This window comes from Coccinella septempunctata, chromosome 6 (genome assembly GCF_907165205.1).
Source record: "Coccinella septempunctata chromosome 6, icCocSept1.1, whole genome shotgun sequence".
NCBI classification, from domain to species: Eukaryota; Metazoa; Arthropoda; class Insecta; order Coleoptera; family Coccinellidae; genus Coccinella; species Coccinella septempunctata.
The window spans coordinates 3996386-4016544 of record NC_058194.1 but is presented as its reverse complement, the minus strand read 5'-3'; the positions used below and the strand labels follow the sequence as shown (position 1 = coordinate 4016544).

Sequence of the window (20159 nt, the reverse complement as noted above, 5' to 3'; positions counted from 1 at the left end):
CCGTCTTCTGAAGCATCTGTTTGCAATTGGAAGGGTCGATCGAAATCGGGACATGCTAGTACTGGGGATTCCGTGAGACATTTCTTTAAATCCTCGAAGGATTTTTGTTGAGCTTCACCCCAGGACCATCTCCTTCCTTTCTTCAGCAAGCTCGTTAACGGAGTTGCTACTTTTGAAAAATCTGCTATGAACCTTCGGTACCAGGAACAAACGCCTAGAAATCGTCACAATGCACGAACGGTAGTAGGTGCTTTCATTTCCAAGATGGCCCTAACCTTGTCCGGATCGGTACGGATTCCCTCGGCCGTGACCTCATGACCTAAGTATTTGAGGGCGCGTTTTCCAAATTCGCACTTCTCTGGGTTAAGCTGTAGGTTGGCCTCTCGAAGTCGGCGAAATACTTCTCGTAGGTTTTCTAAATGCTCCTCGAATGTTTTACCCAAGACGATGATATCATCCAGGTATGCAAATGCTCGGGGTTCCATATCCGGTCCGATGATGCTATCCAATAGTCGTTGGAACGTTGCGGCCGCTGAGTGTAATCCGAAGGGCATAACTTTGAACTGGAACAAACCCCTAGATGGTACAGTTAAAGCGGTAATTGGTCGACATTCTTCTGCTAACGGAATCTGCCAATATCCTTGCTTTAGATCGATACTCGAAATATATTTTGCGGCTCGTAGTCGGTCGAGTATGGCCGAGATATATGGTAGTGGGTACGCATCTTTACGGCTGACCTCGTTTAGGCCCGTAAGATCAATCGTAGTTTAAACTTCCGATTAAGAAATCTCCGATTAAAGTTAATCTATGGTTTAAACCATCGTGTTAAGATCAAGTTCAAAATAAGAAAAGATTAACTAATCCTGCGCAGTTGTCAAAATAGTTGTCTATCAGAACTAATTTTGACTCATTGGTTTTCATTTTTCAGTTTTCTGTGTTGATATTTGGTTCAGTGCTTCTGTCAGACTGCAGCGATCAGTTTATTTATTTATAGTGTTTTGCTGTAATCTTTGTATCAGCATTATTATTGTTGTATCATTGAGGTGTGAGGTCAAATTTGAAATTCAAAAGTTTGTAAAGTGCTGTAAATAAAATGTTAAGTGAATATGAGTCAAAAGAGAGTTCCTAACTTCAAAGAAGCAGGTAGAAAATAATTTCATAGGGTTTAATCCCTTTTTGATGGTTTAAACCTACCGTCCCGAAGGTTTAAACTAATCGATAGTTTAAACCATCCTTGATGGATTAACTATGTTTGATCTTAAGAAATAATCGTTATTCAAAGTTTAAACCCTCATTTTTGGTTTAAACTGCCATTAATCTTACGGGCCTTACTTGGCGAAAGTCGATGCAAAATCGGGGCTTTCCATCCTTCTTCTTCACAATAACGACCGGGCTGCTCCAAGGGCTGTTTGAAGGCTAGATGATTCCTTCAGCCAGCATTCGGTCTACCTCCTGGTTGATGAGCTGCTGCATTTGGGGATTTTGGGGCCGGTAACGCTGTTTTATCGGTTCCTTCTTTAGGAGATGTATTTTGTATTCCACTAGCGGTGTTGTTCCTTTGATGTCCTTGAACTTGGCTAATTCCGTCGTTGAGAATTCTTGCAGTTGTTGCTGCTCCCTCGGTGTCAGCTACAGAAGGTATTATAATTATAGGATGTTTGTATCCGCGACTGTACTTATAGCATGCAGATGTTATATCTTATCTGGCAGTTTCTTACGCACTTTCCTTTTACCACTAATTCAACACAATTAAAGTAGTATTTTCAGTTCTAACTTAGGCATAAAAATTCACGGACACTTCGGAACCAATCTGATGATACTCCACGGAAAATTACGAAAATTTTACTCAGAAATATCCGGAAATAATCGACTCAGGCCCGGTACTTTCACCTTCGAATAAATTTTATTCAACGAATAATGACGTATCGACATTCCATCTATGACAAATAAACTCTTCTAATTAAGTTTCAATGACAGATTTATTCGATGAATAACACTATCTGAAAGTGAAAAGACTGCATTTTTACTTATCCTAAGAATAAGACTTAATAAATGCGAATAAATTCATTTATTCGCACGTGAAAGTACCGGGCCTCATAGGGATAAGCGTTCAACTATACGTGTCGATATATATTATATATATATATTATATTATATATATTATATAGGTATATATATATAATATAATATATAATGTTACTATTGACAGTTAAAAAACGAAGACACATGGATTTAAGTATTTAATGTAAAAACTTAATTTACATAATTACATTAGTAACTAATCACATAAAAATTTTCTTTTATACGATTTTCTAGAATGGAGTTTACTAGGGAAGTCTCGCTGAAGGCTCCAGCAGTAGTCCGCCATCATGTGGCTATCCCATCGTCCTCGATAACGATCTTCCATAGTTTTAATATCCTGATGGAATCTTTCCCCCTGTTCTTCACTACAATCACCTAAGTTTTATGGAAAACGATCTAGGTGGCTGTGGAGGTAGTGAACTTTTATACTCATGTTACAGCCGAGAATATTAAAATTTGAAAGCATAGTTTCCACTAATTCTACGTAATTCTCTGCTTTATGATTGCCAAGAAAACTTTGTACTACTTGAACAAATGAACTCCAAGCGTTAGATTCAGTCTCGTTCATTGATGTGGTGAATTGTGGATCTTTAACAAGTTGCCTTATTTGAGGACCATCAAATACACCAGCTTTTAGTTTTTCCGTGCTAATGCCAGGAAATTTACTTGACAAATACCCAAAACAATTTCCACCTCGATTTAAAGCCCTCACAAATTGCTTCATTAGGCCTAGCTTGATATGCAAGGGCGGAAGTAAGATTTTTTCTCTTGAAACCAAAGGTTCGTTGATCACGTTTTGTATTCCCTGAATAATGACTTCTCTTGAAGGCCAATTTTTCTTAACCCAGTGCTCATTTTCAGCTCTGCTGTCCCAAAGGCACAAAAAACAAGGATATTTTGTATAACCACTCTGCTGTCCAAGGAGGAAGTTAATCATTTTTAAATCAACAGAAATTGACCACTGATGTTCTTCGTATTTAATTTTTCTCGAAACTAATGCTATTGTTTCATATTCTTCCTTCATGGTTGTAGAATGACCAATAGAAATTGAGCCATATTTGTTACCGTTATGTAAAAGAACACATTTTAAACTACGTTTTGAACTGTCAATAAAAAGGCGCCAATCATCTGGAGTGTATTCAGGCAAACCCATTTTTTCTAAAAGCCCTTTCATATTGTTACAGAATACCAAGTCATTTTCCTGAGTGAAAAAAGGCAGCAGATCCTTATCTCTTTTACGATGAAATGTAATATTAGTACATCGACAAAGTAGATTTTTTTCTTTTAATCTGGATGCAAGTAATTCAGCGGATTTCTTTGAGAAATTCAGGTCTCTCATAAGATCGTTTAGTTCTTATACTATTTAACCTGTAACGTGTATCTCAGAAACTAGAGCTGATAGAAAAAATCTGGTGGCATTTCTGGAATCAGCACATTAAAAACATCTAAAATCAGATGTTAGATTTCCGGCACCAAATTTTGTTGGGCTGTGTTATACATGAAAATCCACCAAAATTTGTCAATGAATTTAATCAGTACCCTGTTGATGTTGTACAAAGTTTGACAAATACTCAAAAAAATAGGACCTTTGAATGCCTTATTCCAGAATGTGATAAGTTTTCATTTCTTAAGCCAGTCAGTTCAACTGAATTGGTTGAATTGTCTGATCATTTGAAGAATAAGTATTGTTGTGGTTACGATGGTATACCCTTGAAATTGGTGAAGAATTCTGTCAAGACAATGTCAGATGTGCTTTGTTATATAATTAATAATTCCACGAGGTACTCTATTTATCCCGATCAGTTGAAATTTGCATTGATAAAACCATTGTTCAAGAAAGGGGATCCACTCGACTTAAGTATCTATAGACCGCATTCTCCAAGATTTTTGAATTAGTTATGATCACTAGGCTATTAAGTTTCATGAATGAAAATTCTTTATTCTCGAAATTTCAACATGGATATCTAAAGGGCAGATCTACCAACACTGCTATTTTTCAATTTGTGAATTCAGTTTTACATTGTTTGGAGAAAAAGAAATTTGCATTGGCGATTTTTCGTGATTTAAGCAAAGCTTTTGATTGTGTTGACTGTGAGGTTCTTCTTCAGAATCTGGATAAGTGTGGAATAAGGGGAAAAGCAAATGATTGGATCAGATACCAGAGGCAATAGATGAGTACTCAAATGTAAATTATTTTGATGACACGAATATTTTAATTGAGGGGGTGATTTAAATCAGATTGTTTGCAGAACAAGAGATGCATTCTTTAAGCTTTTAGGATTGGTTTAATATGAATACATTGGTAATAAATAAGACCAAAACCAATCTGCTACTCTTTCATACTAGACACGCTTCGAATGCTTCCCTTGATAGATTTACTCTGGATGACAATAGTGTTCCACTTTCATCAGACACCGAATTTCTAGGTGTTCATATTGATGAATTCCTCAATTGGGAAACTCATTTAGATAAGGTCTGTCTGAAGTTGTCCAGTATTGGCTATGGAATAATGATTCTGTCCACTGACTTGGATGAGAATATTGTGAAAATAATATATCATACTAATTTCGAATCAGTTTTGAGGTACGGAATAATTTTCTGGGGTCGTAATATAAAAATTAATTCAATATTTGTTATTCAGAAAAGAACTTTCAGATGTATGTACAGATTATATTTTAGAGAATCTTGTAGAGGAAAGTTTCGTCAAAAGAATCGTATTTACCATTTATGGTTTATATATTTATGAGTGCTTAGTTTTTGTTTTCATTAGGGAACATAATTATAATACAATCATAATAAACAAATTAATTCAGATGCATAACATCCGCAGATAATTAAATCAACGAATGTTACGATCTAAATCGAACTAACAAACTACCATCGCTCGAAGTATTACCAGAATTTTCATTTCGTAATGCATCTGAATTCCGAGCGTCAATTCAGTTCGTTTTTGCAAACCTTCAAAAGTGTACTAAGAAAAGGAAAAACCCTTGGCATGATTGAACCAGTCATCATAAAAAGTGGTCTGAAACAAGTCAATATGTTGAAGCTTAAAGATTTTCACAAACTTCTTGCAAAACACTTTGGGGCTATCAATTGAAGAACTTGATTTTTATGCAAAAATCCTTTCTAATGGAACTATCGAGTCAGGGAAAACAGGCGAGAAAGAAGAAAACGCATTGCCAGACATGGAAGAATCAGCAGCAGAAGGAGAAACTTGCGTATTTATCGAAGAAATACGTAAAATATGTATTATATAATAAATATGTTATGTTAATAAAAATATTTTTGATTACATGTTTTCTTCGAATTATTTCAATATTGTTATTATTCTATTCGTGAATCTTTTTCAAAACACTTGATATTCAGATCCCAACTTATTTCAGTAGGTATCAAATCCGGCAAAATCCAATAGTCAGTATCAAACACGGCATTCTCCATTCATTTTTTCGAAAACGAAAAAGAAATTAGGCATAATAACTTCATTATTCAATGGAGTTTAGTATTTTATTCCGTTAGAAACTACGCACGCAGTTAAATATAAAACAATATGGACGTAGCCGTTTTTTGCGCTTTACTCAAATAAGAACACGGTGGAGATTGCCGCCTTTGATATAAGGGTCCTCATATACCACATCTTCAAAGCATCGTTTAAACCAGTTATTCTCACGACCCAAAATTTAAACGTTTTGGAAATGAAGAATGTTGTTGGTTGATAAAGCGTGAGAAGGAAATGCTGTAGAATCTTTTTTATTCCTGCAATCTCTTTCATGTTAGGCTGATCTGTTGCCTAAAAATTGGCTTGTTTGGCCAACATAACAAGCGCTGAATTTCTTGGTGTTGATCTTATATAACACCCCAGAACATCTTTCCTTAGGTTCTCTACAGCCCTATTCGGGTTCGGCTTTCTGACAGTCCGAGAATTGTTCTAAGACTGCGCAAAACTGTTGCGCCCTTGTATTAAATCCTCTGCGCAGTTCTAGAACCATTCTCGGCCGTCCGAAAGCCGAACCCGCAAACAGCTTATATTTGAGCTTGAAGAGAACAGGACAGAGAGATTTGTTGTAATAGTAAATGAATAGTAAATTCGCATTATTCTTCATTAATTGCTTGAGTTGTTCAGACAATCCTAATACATAAATCAAGTTATAGAATCTGACACTAACTTGAGTCTCATACCCCCGATTCAGTGTATGTGTTAAGGGTTCAGCAGTCGAAGAATAAAAAATCTTATGTATCAAGTTTTTGAGGTAAACATTCTTCATCAAAAATAAAGTCTGCTATTGAAAGTTTTTTCTGTGAAATGACTCGTGCGATAAATGACATTTCAAATCATTGTCAAATGGTAGTGGTGTTCAGATATTTACATAAAGGCAATGTGGTTGAACGATTATGGTGCTTTTTAGGAGTTTTAGATAAGAGTGCTACTGGTTCAACAAACTGTATAAAAACCGAATTAGATTCATTATTGAATAACAAACCGACAAAGTCAATTGCACAGACCTATGATGGTGCAAATGTTATGAGTGGCGAAACTGGAGGGGTTCAATCAAAATCAAAGAAACCTATCAAAATGCCCATTTTGTGCACTGCTATTCCCACCAATTAAATATTTAATTATGCAGAAAGCAACGAGCCGAAATACAAAAGTAAAAATTTTTTTGCAAAGATCACTAGGATTCCAAGTTTTTTTCCAGTTCAACTCACAGATGCGATATTTCAGAAGAAATTGTGAAAATAAAAATGCCAAGGGTTGCACTTACACGTTGGAACTATAATATACGAACTGTGAATACGATTTTTGAAAATCGTGAAAAATTGATAGAGTGTTTTGCCGAATTAGAAGATAAATGTGACAAAACTATTACTTGCAAAGAGGCTAACGGCATTAAACCAGCCCTCGAAGATCCCAACTTAGTGTTTTGGTTAACATTATTTCACAAAGTTCTTCCGCATGTAGATACTTTGTTTAATCAGTTCCAGAACAGAAACAAGGATAGTGTGCAACTTCTGAAAGATATGGAAGTTTTTGAAAAACCAATTTTATTGATTAGGGACACTACAGATGAAATACAAAAAAATGTTGAATATGAGCATGGTGACAATAAAAAACGAAGGAAGATTAATCCGGAGTGTAGTAATGCTGTTATTGCAAAAGAAGTTTGTGACACTATAATTTTTCAATCGAAAGAACGATTATCTTATAGAGGTCACTTAGAAGCTGCATCTCTATTGAAGTCTGGAAACTTTTCAACGTATTCGAAAAACTTTCCAAATGTCTTGTTAAATTCAGTTGTTGGCTTTTACCCAATGTTGTCCAAAGAAAAACTAAGAACCGAACTAGAAGTAATATACATGAGAGAGGATTTTAGGAGCATAGTAGGCGCTTTAAATTTACTTTCATTTATGCTCAATAACAATTTGGATGAAACCTACAGCGAAGTAATTAAATTATTGAAAATAATTATAACTACGCCGATGTCTACTGCTGAACCCGAGCGGTGTTTTTCTACACTCAAAAGAATCAAAACATTCTTAAAAAACTCGTAAGATGAAGAACGGCTGAATGCAATGGCAATGATGTCAATTTATCAAAATTTTATACATAGCATCGACAATTTTGATGAAAAAGTGATTTTTCATTTTTTAAATATGAAAAACAGAAGACTTGATTTCACTCACGAGAAATAAGTTTGTAGTTTGTAATCTGTGATATATAATGTACATAGAACAATAGTTATTAGTAGGTACTCAAGTTACGATAATATGACTGATAATGTGACTACTTGACTAGTAACTACAACAGCAAAACTTCTTATGAGATCACCTCAAATGCATTGGTAATTTTTAAAATTTCATATTCTTATCATTATTCTAAAAGTAGCCCCCTAGTGAACTAGATCACGAGCCGCCACTGCGAATTACGAATACGATCTCTCAGTGTATATCCCGATATTCTTCTGAGTACTCTCATTTCGGCAGTTCTAAGAATTGACTTCGTTTTACTATGATCAGCTCTCGTCTCAATAGCATACGTCATGATCGGTCGAATACAGGTCTTGTAAACTCTTATTTTCGCGTCCTTGCTCGTGTATTTGTTATTCCAAATCACATCCGATAAGCTTCCTGAGATTCTATTTGCCTTGTAAACTTGGCTTCTCACTTTTCGTGATCTATCCTGATTTGCGGATATCTAGATTCCCAGGAAATTAACGATCAGGAACTGTTCAATAGGTTTATTTTCTATTATTAGCTTGCATCTTAAGGGCTCTTTACTTATTACGATGGTCTTAGATTTTTCAGTGGAAATTTTCATGTTGAATCGGAGAGTTTACGTTTGAAATTAAAATCGAGGAACAATATAATTCAAAAATTAGCTGGTTCTTCATGGGGTGCTGATGCCATCACACTTCGTACGGCAGCTTTGGCCCTAGTTTTTTCTGCTGCTGAGTACTGTTGCTCTGTTTGGTTCAACAGTGCTCACGTCAATAAAATCGACACCATACTCAATGATTCTATGAGGATCGTTACGGGGACTATCAAATCTACACCTTTGCATTGGTTACCCGTTCTGTCAAACATCGTACCACCTCATATTCGCCGACAGGTGGCAGTCTCGAAGTCTTGGAATAAATTCCATTCCTACCCAAATTCATTTCCAATTTTATCATATTTACCAGATTCTAGAAGTGCCAGATTAAAATCTCGTAAGCCTTTATGGACTAATGATTTTCTGTATTCAACTAATAACCATAAAGAATTTTGGCAATCAGAATGGAATTCATGTAATCTCTTTAATAAAGATTTGATTACTGATCCTTCAAAAAAAGTTCCTGGCTTTGATCTTCCAAGAAAAATTTGGTGTACACTAAATCGACTGAGGACTGGCCATGGTCGGTGTAATAGCATGCTCTTTAGGTGGAATGCTGTTGATAGTCCAAGATGTGAGTGTGGTGCAGAAGAAGAAACTATAGACCACTTGGTAAAGAGTTGTCGAATATATCGTTTTCAGGGTGGTTTCGAAGGTATTCATTCGGTTACCGATTCTTTTTTGAGTTGGGTTACTAATTTCAAAATTATTTAATGAGTAATATAAAATTCAATACACGCCTCTCGTTTTTTTTCTTTCTTTTTTGTTTTCAGATTATTCTTCGTCAACCATCATAGTAGAAAGAATGGGAAGAAGTTTTTGGATTTTGTCATATGAAGATGTCCTTCAATTTCAATTATTTTCAGCTTATTCTTTACACAAATACATCATCATTACACTTATACGGGCAAACAGAGAGTTTTTTCTGAGGTTTTTATCTCTGTTTTTTTCATGTATCATACGAAGATATGTATGGTACCCCGTTGACATTTTTCCTCTGCTTACACTGAGATCTGGAACGAGAAACAGGTTTTTAGGATCTGTCTCTTGTTCCATTTCTTTACACCCGCTTCATTGTTATTTTCAGATTGTAAAAGTTTGTAACACTCTTTTTCAAAAGAATATATATATATATATATGGTATAAAATGCGTGCAAGAGTCTTTGGAAATCGTCTTCATCTTCGGATATTATAACGGCATCATCAGCATAGCATATTACCTTGATCTCCTCCATATTTACTCTGTATCCTGGTGCTGCTTCTTTTACGTATTCTATTATTTGATCTATTACTAAGTTGAATAATACTGGACTCAGAGAGTCTCCCTGTCTTATCCCTCTCGCTATTGGCGCACATATGGTAAGTTTACCATTTACTGATATTTGTGTTGTTGCTTTGTAGTTTAGCTCTTTGATTACATGTACATATTATGTTGTTTGGGATACCTTTATTTTTCATTATTCGCAGGACGTCATCCAGTCTCACTTTATCGAAGGTCTATGAAGCACATATATGCTGGTTAAGCATATTCAATAGACTTATCCACTACCTGCCCAATGATGAATATGGCATCTACTACCGATCTGTTCTTACGGAAACCTTGCTGTTCTTCTGACATGCTACAATATCCAGATATTATACCCTCGGTGATTTTGGTGAATAGTTTCATTATAGAATTCAACAGTGATATTCCTTCATAGTTTTCTGTATTTTTCTTATCGCCTTTTTTAAATATAGGTACAGTTATGCTCTTCTTCCAGTCTCCAGGTTTCTTCTTCTCCATAAGTATTCTGTTGAACAGTTTTGTAAGTTCTTCGTGTAATGCATCTCTTCCATATTTAATTAATTCGTTGGGAATGTTGTCCGGACCTGGGGCTTTTCTCGTTTTCAAATTTGCTAGCGCTTCTTTCACCATTTGGGGACTTATTATTTGATTGTTGTTTTCTTGTTGATCAGATACATTGTCGAGCAGGTAATCATTCTCTTGTGGTTGATCTTCATTGGTATATAGTGTTTTGAACTGTTTTTCCCATTCATGCTCTGACATTATTCGGGATTGTGTATACTCGTTTACATCCTTTTTCCTACTTCTAATCATATTCCACACTTTGTTCTGTGCCCCATACATGTCGTGTTGCATATCCACCGTAAATCTTTTCCAATATTCGTTTTTCATTTGTCTTATATTCGCGACCGGTTATTTCTATATCGGAGATAAGCCTGCCGTTTCTCTGCCGCCAGTGATTTCAATTCAGGTGTATACCAATGCTTAAGAGAAGGTTTCGAGTTAGTGTTTACTTCTCTATTGCCCATAGCCTCCTCGGCCGATTTACTTATATTTCCCTTGATTTTATTCCAGATTACTTCGACATCATCTGTATGTTCAATGGGGTTATCTCTGATCTTCTCTGTAAGTCTTCTCTCATATAAGTTCTTAGTTGTTTCATCTTTTATTGATTCGACGTTGAGTTTCTTTTTGATGTTCGGTGGCTGTTTCTTTTTATGTTGTATTTTAAGCCCCAATTTACACAGTACCAATCTATTATCAGATCCAATTTCTGCAGATGTTAAGCGGACATCCAATATTTGCGTTGGATGTATAATTCTGTTTGATATCACGTAATCTATTATTGAACTTTGTCCTCTAGTATTCTGCCAGGTTATTTTGTGTTGAGGCTCATGAGGAAAGAATGTGTTATTTATCCATATGATCTTCGTTGTACTTATTCTTGATTCCATTCATCATCTCGCTGCCAATTCTTGCGTTAAGATCACCCATTATCGAAATCTTTTCATCCGATGGTATCTTGATTATTTCTGTTTACAACAAATCATAAAAGGTGTCAGTGTCTTCCCTTCTCCTGCTGCTGTCCGGGGCATATACACTGAAGATATGAATTTTTTCTGAGCCTGTTTGTAATGTCACCTCAAGAATGCGTTGGTTGACGTAGTGGATGTCTTCAATATTGTCTCCATATTTTTCTGCTATCAACATCGCTACTCCACCTGTTGCTCTTCTTTGTTTCTCCACTCCACTGTAGATTAAAATGAAACCAGGTACTTTCAGTGTTCCTTTTCCCTTTCTTTTACTCTCAGAGATGGCGCATATATAGATCTTATGATGCTTCATTTCCAGGAGAACATCTTGGTCCAGTTTTGTTTCTTCTTTACTAATTTGCCGTTTCCGAGGCTGATCGTTGGATCTATGAGCGATATTTCCTTTTCCACGAGACAGGCTGCTACCCTCATCTGAAAACCCTCCCCCTTTATCCGGGCTTGGGACCGGCAGTGATAGTTAGAGAGCTACTCAATCCACCCTCCAACTACCCCAGGCGGAGTTTTTCAATAATTTCTGTAGTTCAAATCACATAACTGGAATAAATAAATATAACCTAGAAAAGCATTTGAAAAGAAGAAATATTCGAATTCAGAGCATATTAATCTGCATTCTGAATTGATCGTATAATGTTTCCAATTTGTACGAATGAATTAAGGACATAAACAGCAGTACAATATTCAAATTATCTTCAGTCAGTGGTTCAGTGCATAGATTCACCTATAATATATCACTGTTCATTTACAATACCAACCGGCATTCCGCAACACATAATCTAAACTTATGGACTATTACCAACTTAAATTAATTTTTTCATAGCCACCCGAGATGTCAATCATTCTTGAATTAATGGACATGACGTATCATGACAGATATCATAAGATATCATAGGAACGTAGATGGACATAAAAAGTAAATATGTAAAATTATAATACTGCATACTCCATTTATTTTAGAACTCGGTTAAACATGATATAATTTTTTCAAGTTTTTGTAACCAGAACGGAGTAAGGTTGGCACTCATGAAATGCCGTTAATGTCATAACGTCGTTGCCACAACTGTGAGGATATTGAGCAACACATTAATTATAAAAATGTATTAATGAGGATAAATTCAGATGCATACCACCCGACGATATGAATATCGACAAGTGTTACGATCTGAATTGAGCTAGCCAATTTGCCATCGTCAAGGCCCCAAATGGGGTACGTTCCACCGGAGAAAAGCAGATGCTGACCATGGTTTCGGCCTCATTTGGCCTCATCAGAGCAACATAGCATTTTTCCACGGTGGAGAACGTTTGGTATTGATGGAACCTTATTCAATGTTGTCATGTTCTACCGGGTATTATTTACCCAGAGCGCCATCCAACATGAAACGGTATCCGATTCAATCCCCTCCAGATAGAAACCAAGACGAAGACAATATCATGATATGAGAACATTTCTTATATCATGGACAATAGCATATGTCCCATATTTTCCCTAATTCAGTACGCCGATTCGCCTTTGCGAACGTCGGACGCATGATGAATTGGGAAGTCTGAGACGCGCTCAGGTCGCGGCAGAGTACGATGCCAGCGGTACAATAATGAAGAGTGATATCGCCTTTACGGCACTGAATAAATTAATGAGGATAAATTCAGATGCATACCACCCGACGATATGAATATCGACAAGTGTCGGTGAAACGTACCCCATTTGGGGCCTTGACTATGGCAAATTGGCTAGCTCAATTCAGATCGTAACACTTGTCGATATTCATATCGTCGGGTGGTATGCATCTGAATTTATCCTCATTAATTTATTCAGTGCCGTAAAGGCGATATCACTCTTCATCATTGTACCGCTGGCATCGTACTCTGCCGCGACCTGAGCGCGTCTCAGACTTCCCAATTCATCATGCGTCCGACGTTCGCAAAGGCGAATCAGCGTACTGAATTAGGGATAATATGGGACATATGCTATTGTCTTCGTCTTGGTTTCTATCTGGAGGGGATTGAATCGGATACCGTTTCATGTAGGATGGCACTCTGGGTAAATAATACCCGGTAGAACATGACAACATTGAATAAGGTTCCATCAATTCCAAACGTTCTCCACCGTGAAAAAATGCTATGTTGCTCTGATGAGGCCAAATGAGGCCGAAACCATGGTCAGCATCTGCTTTTCTTCGGTGGAACGTACCCCATTTGGTGCCTTGACGATGGCAAATTGGCTAGCTCAATTCAGATCGTAACACTTGTCGATATTCATATCGTCGGGTGGTATGCATCTGAATTTATCCTCATTCAGTGCCGTACAGGCGATATCACCCTTCATTATAAAAATGTATGTTTGGTAGAATATATTGCGAGTTGCCCAGTTGTTGAAATCCCCACTCCCCTATTGGGGATATGGGCTGTGGTACCGGCCGTTGGTCAGTCGATAGACAGCGTAAGGAGAGTATTCATGTATTTGATCGAAAACGAAATAAAGAGATTAGAAGCAATGCGTGGCCTTTTTAAAATATTGGTTTCGTAACATTCTTATAAAGAGACAGAAACGTTACATGGTGTCAGGTTATCAAGAACCCCAATAATAAGATGGATGGATTAAGATTACCTCCCGTCATAAACTTCTCTGGCAACATAGCGAGAAATTGGTCCCTCTGGATACAAAAATTCCAGATGTACATGCTGGCTGCCGATAAAGACGAAGCAAGTGAGCAAGTAAAGATTGCTATATTTCTAAATTCGATAGGTGATGAGGTATGGAAATATACAACACTTTCAAACTACAAATTGAGAAGACCACGTTGAAAGGCGTAATGGACAACTTTGAAAAGCATTGTCAGCCGAAGAAGAACGTGATGTATGAATGCTACAAATTTTTAAGCTGCAACCAGAAGGAAGGTCAATCAATGGGTACTTTCATCACGGAACTGAAGACAAAGGCGAAGAATTGCGAGTACGAATCTGAAGAGGAAATGGTACTTGACAAGATAGTTATGAGTATACGAGATAAAAGTGTTCGAGAACGCCTTCTGCAAACCAAGGTCTTGTCCTTGAGAAAAGCAATTGATGTATGCCAAATAGCTGAAGTTAGCAGACATCAAATAGATGAGATGGCAATGAAGATGGACAGCAGAAGCATCAGGGAGGATAATATCAACGTGTCCAAGTCTAAGATAAGTACTTCAAACATTGTAAGAAGAAAAATGAATGATGTTAATACTCCTTATAATTGTGAAAAGTGTAATACTAAACATAATGCAGGTCAATGTCCAGCGTTTGGAAAATAATGTTTTTACTGTCAAAAGTAAAATCATTTTGAAACAGGTTGCCTAGTAGAAAAGTCAGGTAAACAGTTAGATAAAAGTAAAAGAAACAATTTCAAAAAGAAATTGCGCTCTGTTGAAACCGAAAACGTAGAAATAATTAATGAGGATATAAATGATATGTTTATTTATAGTTTTAAGTGAACAAAAGTAAATTATAACAAGTCGAACACGTTCATATGTCGGCGAATAAGAAAGTCGAATTATTGGGAGCTCCGCGTTTGGAGTTACCTAAGTGCGATAGTTGCAAGAAAACAATAGTTAAAAACATTGCAAAGTGTACGAATTGTGCTAAAACATATCATCCAGGTTGTGCCGCAAAAATTAGAAAATGTTGTGAACTTGAACTAATATTAATTGAAGTGAAGACTAGTGGAAATACAACACCCACTTCTATTTCATACGTGGATTCGAGAGCTGCTATTACTAGCGAATCTACACAAAATGATCTTCTTTGTAAGATCATCGCTAATTTAGAAGACAATAATTTGGTTCTGATGGATAATATTTCTTTGTTGAAGTTCAAAATTTCCATATTAGAACATGATTATTGGAACGTGATTCAAAGATTGAAGAATTAAATAAACGGTTGAATTAGACAAAAAGATATCAGCGGGCACCAGCTGTAAACATTGAATCTACACCGGCGGTGTCGGGATCACAGATGTCCGGTTCCAAAACAACTAATAATAAATTTGTTTCTGTTATTTCTGACAGTCAAGAAGTAAACAATGAATCTGAAGCTGTTAAACATATTCATTCCTTAAAGTTGGCACAAGGGAAATTAGTGTCTGATATTATAAATCTTGTCAAGGATAGCTCAGGCAAAAAGGGCTCACTCGGATCGAAACAGAACAGTCCAAACCTTGCTCAGCAGTCTAATGGTGGGTTCATTGTCAGTGAGGACTCTATCCCTACAAAGTCGCTACAAAGATGACACTGCTCACGACAGATTTTAGGGTTGTGCAAAGTAGGAAGTGTGCAAAGTAGGAAGAAGAAAAGAGATTTAATTGGACGAAATAATGAAAGCAACATCGTTCATGCAGTCCCGAAGTTAACATCCCTTCACGTAACCAGATTGAATCCTTCTACTGAGCCAGAAGACATGGTGAAATTACTGGTGAATGATTTCAACAGTGTTGTTTGTGAAAGCCATTCCTCTAAACACCCTACGCATTATGCCTCTATGAAGGTCACTATTCGTCAAGATGAACTGAAGAAGGCGTGGAATAGTGAAATATGGCCTAGAGGTGCAAATTTTTTAAGGAAGAAGCCACCACTTCAGGGTGTAAAGTATCTCCTGAGATGTCTACAAAGAACCCAGTCAACCAGTTTCAGTCACAGGGAAGTTGTTGGGAATTACCACTGTGGAAATGCGACTTCACAATGTTGATTTAAAAAAAGGCCACCAGTACTTACTGGAGAGTGCTTAATGTCCGCAACATCGCATATCGCGAGTAATTACCCAGTACATCACATAGTAAGTGTGAAAAAAGCACCATAAACAGCAACATTGCGACTTCTCCGAGGACTTCTCATTTTGGAGGTTTATGGAACGATTGTTTTGACAGAATAAACAACCAAAGTGTATCCTCTATTGAAGTTATATTCATGTTCAATTTGATAATTACCATCGTGGCAATCAATTTGCACTCTATATTCGAGGCGTTCCGAGCAAAAGTGACCCAAGCTAAAATTTTTTTGAAATTGAATTAACAGTAAGAACTGCCTAAAAATGAATCAAAATTTTATATACTCTTAAACTCGCAATTTCAGAAAAATTGTAGCTTGGGCCTCTTCAGCTCTGAACGCCTCATTTGTACCCTGTGTTTACTCTTACCTACATATATTTCGAATTCTGCTCTCATCCTTAAAAGGGAAATGGAACAACTATATGAATTACTGATATTTTTTTATTCAAGATTAATATGTTTCATACAAATCCAAATATATAAAATAAAGAACATATATCTTGTTGTAAATCTTCATTCCACTTCAGGAACGGCATGGTTCAGCTGAAGAAGAAAAAATCAGAGCTGTATTGATAGTAATAAATTGAGTGTCATGAAAAATCTAACAACAGTAAAAGGTGATTTTTTCCAGCACAGTATCTAAAATAATAATTCGAAGTTCTCTCGATGATTCAAATCAATTTCAAGTTTGATTTTGAAGGTTGTGAATGTTGCTTATGACTTAATAATTACCTAAATTCATATGAGGTATGTTGAAAAGTGAACGTTATAAAGGTGCAAAAATAGAGAGGATAAAAGGGCCAAGAAGTGATCATGATATAGTCATCATTTCAATAGGTTATATAACTACTCACCATTTACTGCACGTTAATTAATCAATCAACGTCAAGTTACACTTAACTAAAACGAAATTTAATTATGGAACAGCTCGGTTAAAAAAGTTATTAAATTATTCTCAAAATTCATTCATAAAGGTTTTGTTTGTTCATTTTCTCAACACAACGCAATCACAGCACGAAACACGAATAGTCACACCACGTTTTGCATAGCGGGATTTAGGTTATGAGTTAACCTCGAGACCACGTGTTGATAAATAGAACATTTCAGACAGTCACTAAAAGATTTTCTTAGAGAAGTCCCTGGGTAGAGTTCATCGAAATTTATTCACAACACATCATTTCATGTTCTAAAAATATCACAGATTCAATATTTCAAAAATATCAACAGAGAGAAGTCGCATAGTAGTAGCTATGTTCACTTCATCGGAACATCTCGATATGATGTTACATGCAACCACTAGGGATCTGAAGTTGAGGAATTCGCAAACTTAACAATATCCGGACGTTAATGTCCACAATGTGAAATCTTAGGTACATCCATGAAAATTCTCAAAGAAGCGCTTCAATGCGATATTTTTGGGTACTCCCTGCGACTTACTGTTACATTTCTGGTTGACTGGGAAGGATCAACAAAGAAGAATATACTACCAAAATGTGCGTGGTTTGAGGACTAAAACTGATAAACTATTAACAAGTGTTTTATCATCCGGTTTTGACATTATTGTTTTAACTGAAACATGGCTAAATGACCAAGTGTTCAATGACGAGATGTTTGATCAGCGGTACGTAGAAAGGACAGATTTTCGGGCCATAGTGGAGGAGGTGTTCTTGTTGCAATTAATTCAGCGATAAGTTTTGATGTGATCAGAACTGATTGCTGTGCAGCCGAATGTTTGCTGGTAAAGGAATTTCAAATGTTATATTTCTGTAGTTTATTTTCCATCTAATTCGGATGTAAATTTGTATGAAAGCTACTTACTACAATATTTTTGATGACATTTTGCTACAAGATGAAAAGTTACTTATTCTTGGGGATTTTAATATTCCAATATTGTCCGATCACAATACAAAATGTGTCTTAATTAATGATTTCATGAGCTTATTCGGAGTGAAACAAATTAATGATGTTCCTAATTTCATGAATAGAAAGTTAGACTTAATTTTTTCAAATATGTCCATTTCTACAGTACATAGATCTCAAACTCCTCTTGTCAATGAGGACCGGTATCATCCTGCTCTTGAATTCAACTTAAATTTTCATTTTGATAGGTTAAGTGTGGGTTATGATGAAAAGCACAATTATGACTATTCAAGGGGTGATTATATGGTACTTTATAACTTGATGTCGCAGTGTGATTGGTCACGTGTATTGAGGAGCGAGAATGTCGATGAGTGCCTGGATATATTTTATGAATCAGTTTATGGAATTCTAGATCAAGCTATTCCAAAGTTTAGTAATTCAGCTGTTTCTAAAAGTCGGAAATTCCCTGTGTAGTTTACCTCTGACTTGAAACAAAAAATTATAAGGAAGAATAAATTACACAGAAGTGGAAGGAAGGAAAGCGAGAACTCCTTTTCATTTCTGAGAAAAGAAATAAAACAACAAACTAGGTTAGAATATGTTACATATAAAAAGCAACTTGAACAAAATTTTACTAATGACCCCTCATCCTTTTGGTCGTTCATCAACGGAAAGAAAGCACATAACAAAATACCATCAACTATAAAATTTAATAATGATTGTTTCAGTAGTGAAGAAGACATTTCCGGAGCGCTTGCCAGTTTCTTTGAGTCTGTTTATGTACGAGATGATGATTCTCAGGGGGAAGTGTCAAATTGGGGATGCTTTCAATTCTCGGTTATTTCAGAGGAGAATCTTAGAGAAAGCTTAAAAAAATTGAAACCAAAAAAGTCTGTTGGTTTGGATGATATTCCTTCTTACATTAATAAAGGTTGCATTGATCATTTTGTTGCCCCATTGTTGCATTTTTCCAATTTATCGCTGTCTAATAACCTTTTTTCCAGTCACTTGAAGTCGTCAATCATCACCCCTATCCATAAAAAAGGAGAAATAAATCTTATTGAAAACTACCGACCTGTGTGCATATCGAATGCTTTATCTAAAATTTTCGAAAAAATAATATATCAAGATATAATAAATAATTCAAATATAAAAATCAATGAATGTCAACATGGATTCGTTAGGGGAAAGTCAACGGTTAGTAATCTATGTTCTTTCACCGAGCTTGCGGCTGAGGCGATAGAGCACGGTGTTCAACTTGATGCAATCTACACTGATTGTGAAAAGGCATTCGACAGGGTGAACCATGGATTGCTCGTTGATAAACTTGCTGCTAGTGGATTCTCCAGGGATGCTTGCGGATTTATTGGGTCCTACTTAAATCAGAGAACACAATTTGTGAGAATTGGAGGCAAATTTTCTCGCGGAATAGTACAGGGATCAGGTGTACCTCAGGGTAGCATACTGGGGCCCTTGCTTTTCGTTGTTTTTGTAAATGATCTTCCTTCTTGTTTACGTTTTTCCATTGCATTGCTATTTGCAGATGATTTAAAATTATTCAGAAAAATCTTGAATGTACATGATTGTGCTTTTTTGCAGGAGGATTTAGATGCAGTTGTTCGGTGGTTCAAAATGAATAAAATGTCTTTGAATATAAAGAAATGTAATGTTGTAAGCTTCACTAGAAAATGTAACCCTGTGCATTTCAATTATGAAATTGATTTGAAAATCATTGAACGTAAGACTAAGGTAAAGGACTTGGGTGTGATGTTTCAGCATTATTTGAAATTTAATGATCATTTTGAGCTACTGACAAATAAAGCTTTCAAAGTTATGGGTTTTGTCTTAAGAAACTCTAGAGATTTTAATGTTTCAACTACCATCCGATTGTATAATTCCTTGGTAAGACCTCATCTTGAATATGCCTCTGTAATTTGGATGCCATTGGCAATTACTAATATTGATAAAATCGAGAAAGTGCAAAAATATTCCTCCGATATTTACATCTGAAAAAATATCATGTATATCCCTTTATGAAATCATATATTCCATGTTACAAGATTTCGACATGTGTACTTCAGATAAAAGGAGAAAAAATAAAGCAGTAGAATTTATTTCCAAGATTTTTCACGATATATATTATAATTTAGTCGATTTTGTTCATTTCAAGGTGCCCAAATTGAATTTGAGGATCATAAATAAAGACCTATTCTTTTCAAA

The 20159-nt window shown here is 36.0% G+C and overlaps 2 protein-coding genes across 2 annotated transcripts; one reads left to right on the top strand and one right to left on the bottom strand.

Moving 5' to 3' along the window:
* Positions 1 to 11273: 11273 nt before the first annotated feature.
* On the bottom strand, positions 11274 to 11582 carry LOC123315451. Its single transcript, XM_044901145.1, has one exon. It carries the CDS (start codon positions 11580 to 11582, stop codon positions 11274 to 11276), a length of 309 nt encoding a protein of 102 aa, XP_044757080.1.
* Positions 11583 to 14097: 2515 nt separating this feature from the next.
* On the top strand, positions 14098 to 14571 carry LOC123315450. The gene has a single exon (XM_044901144.1). It carries the CDS (start codon positions 14098 to 14100, stop codon positions 14569 to 14571), a length of 474 nt encoding a protein of 157 aa, XP_044757079.1.
* Positions 14572 to 20159: the final 5588 nt, after the last annotated feature.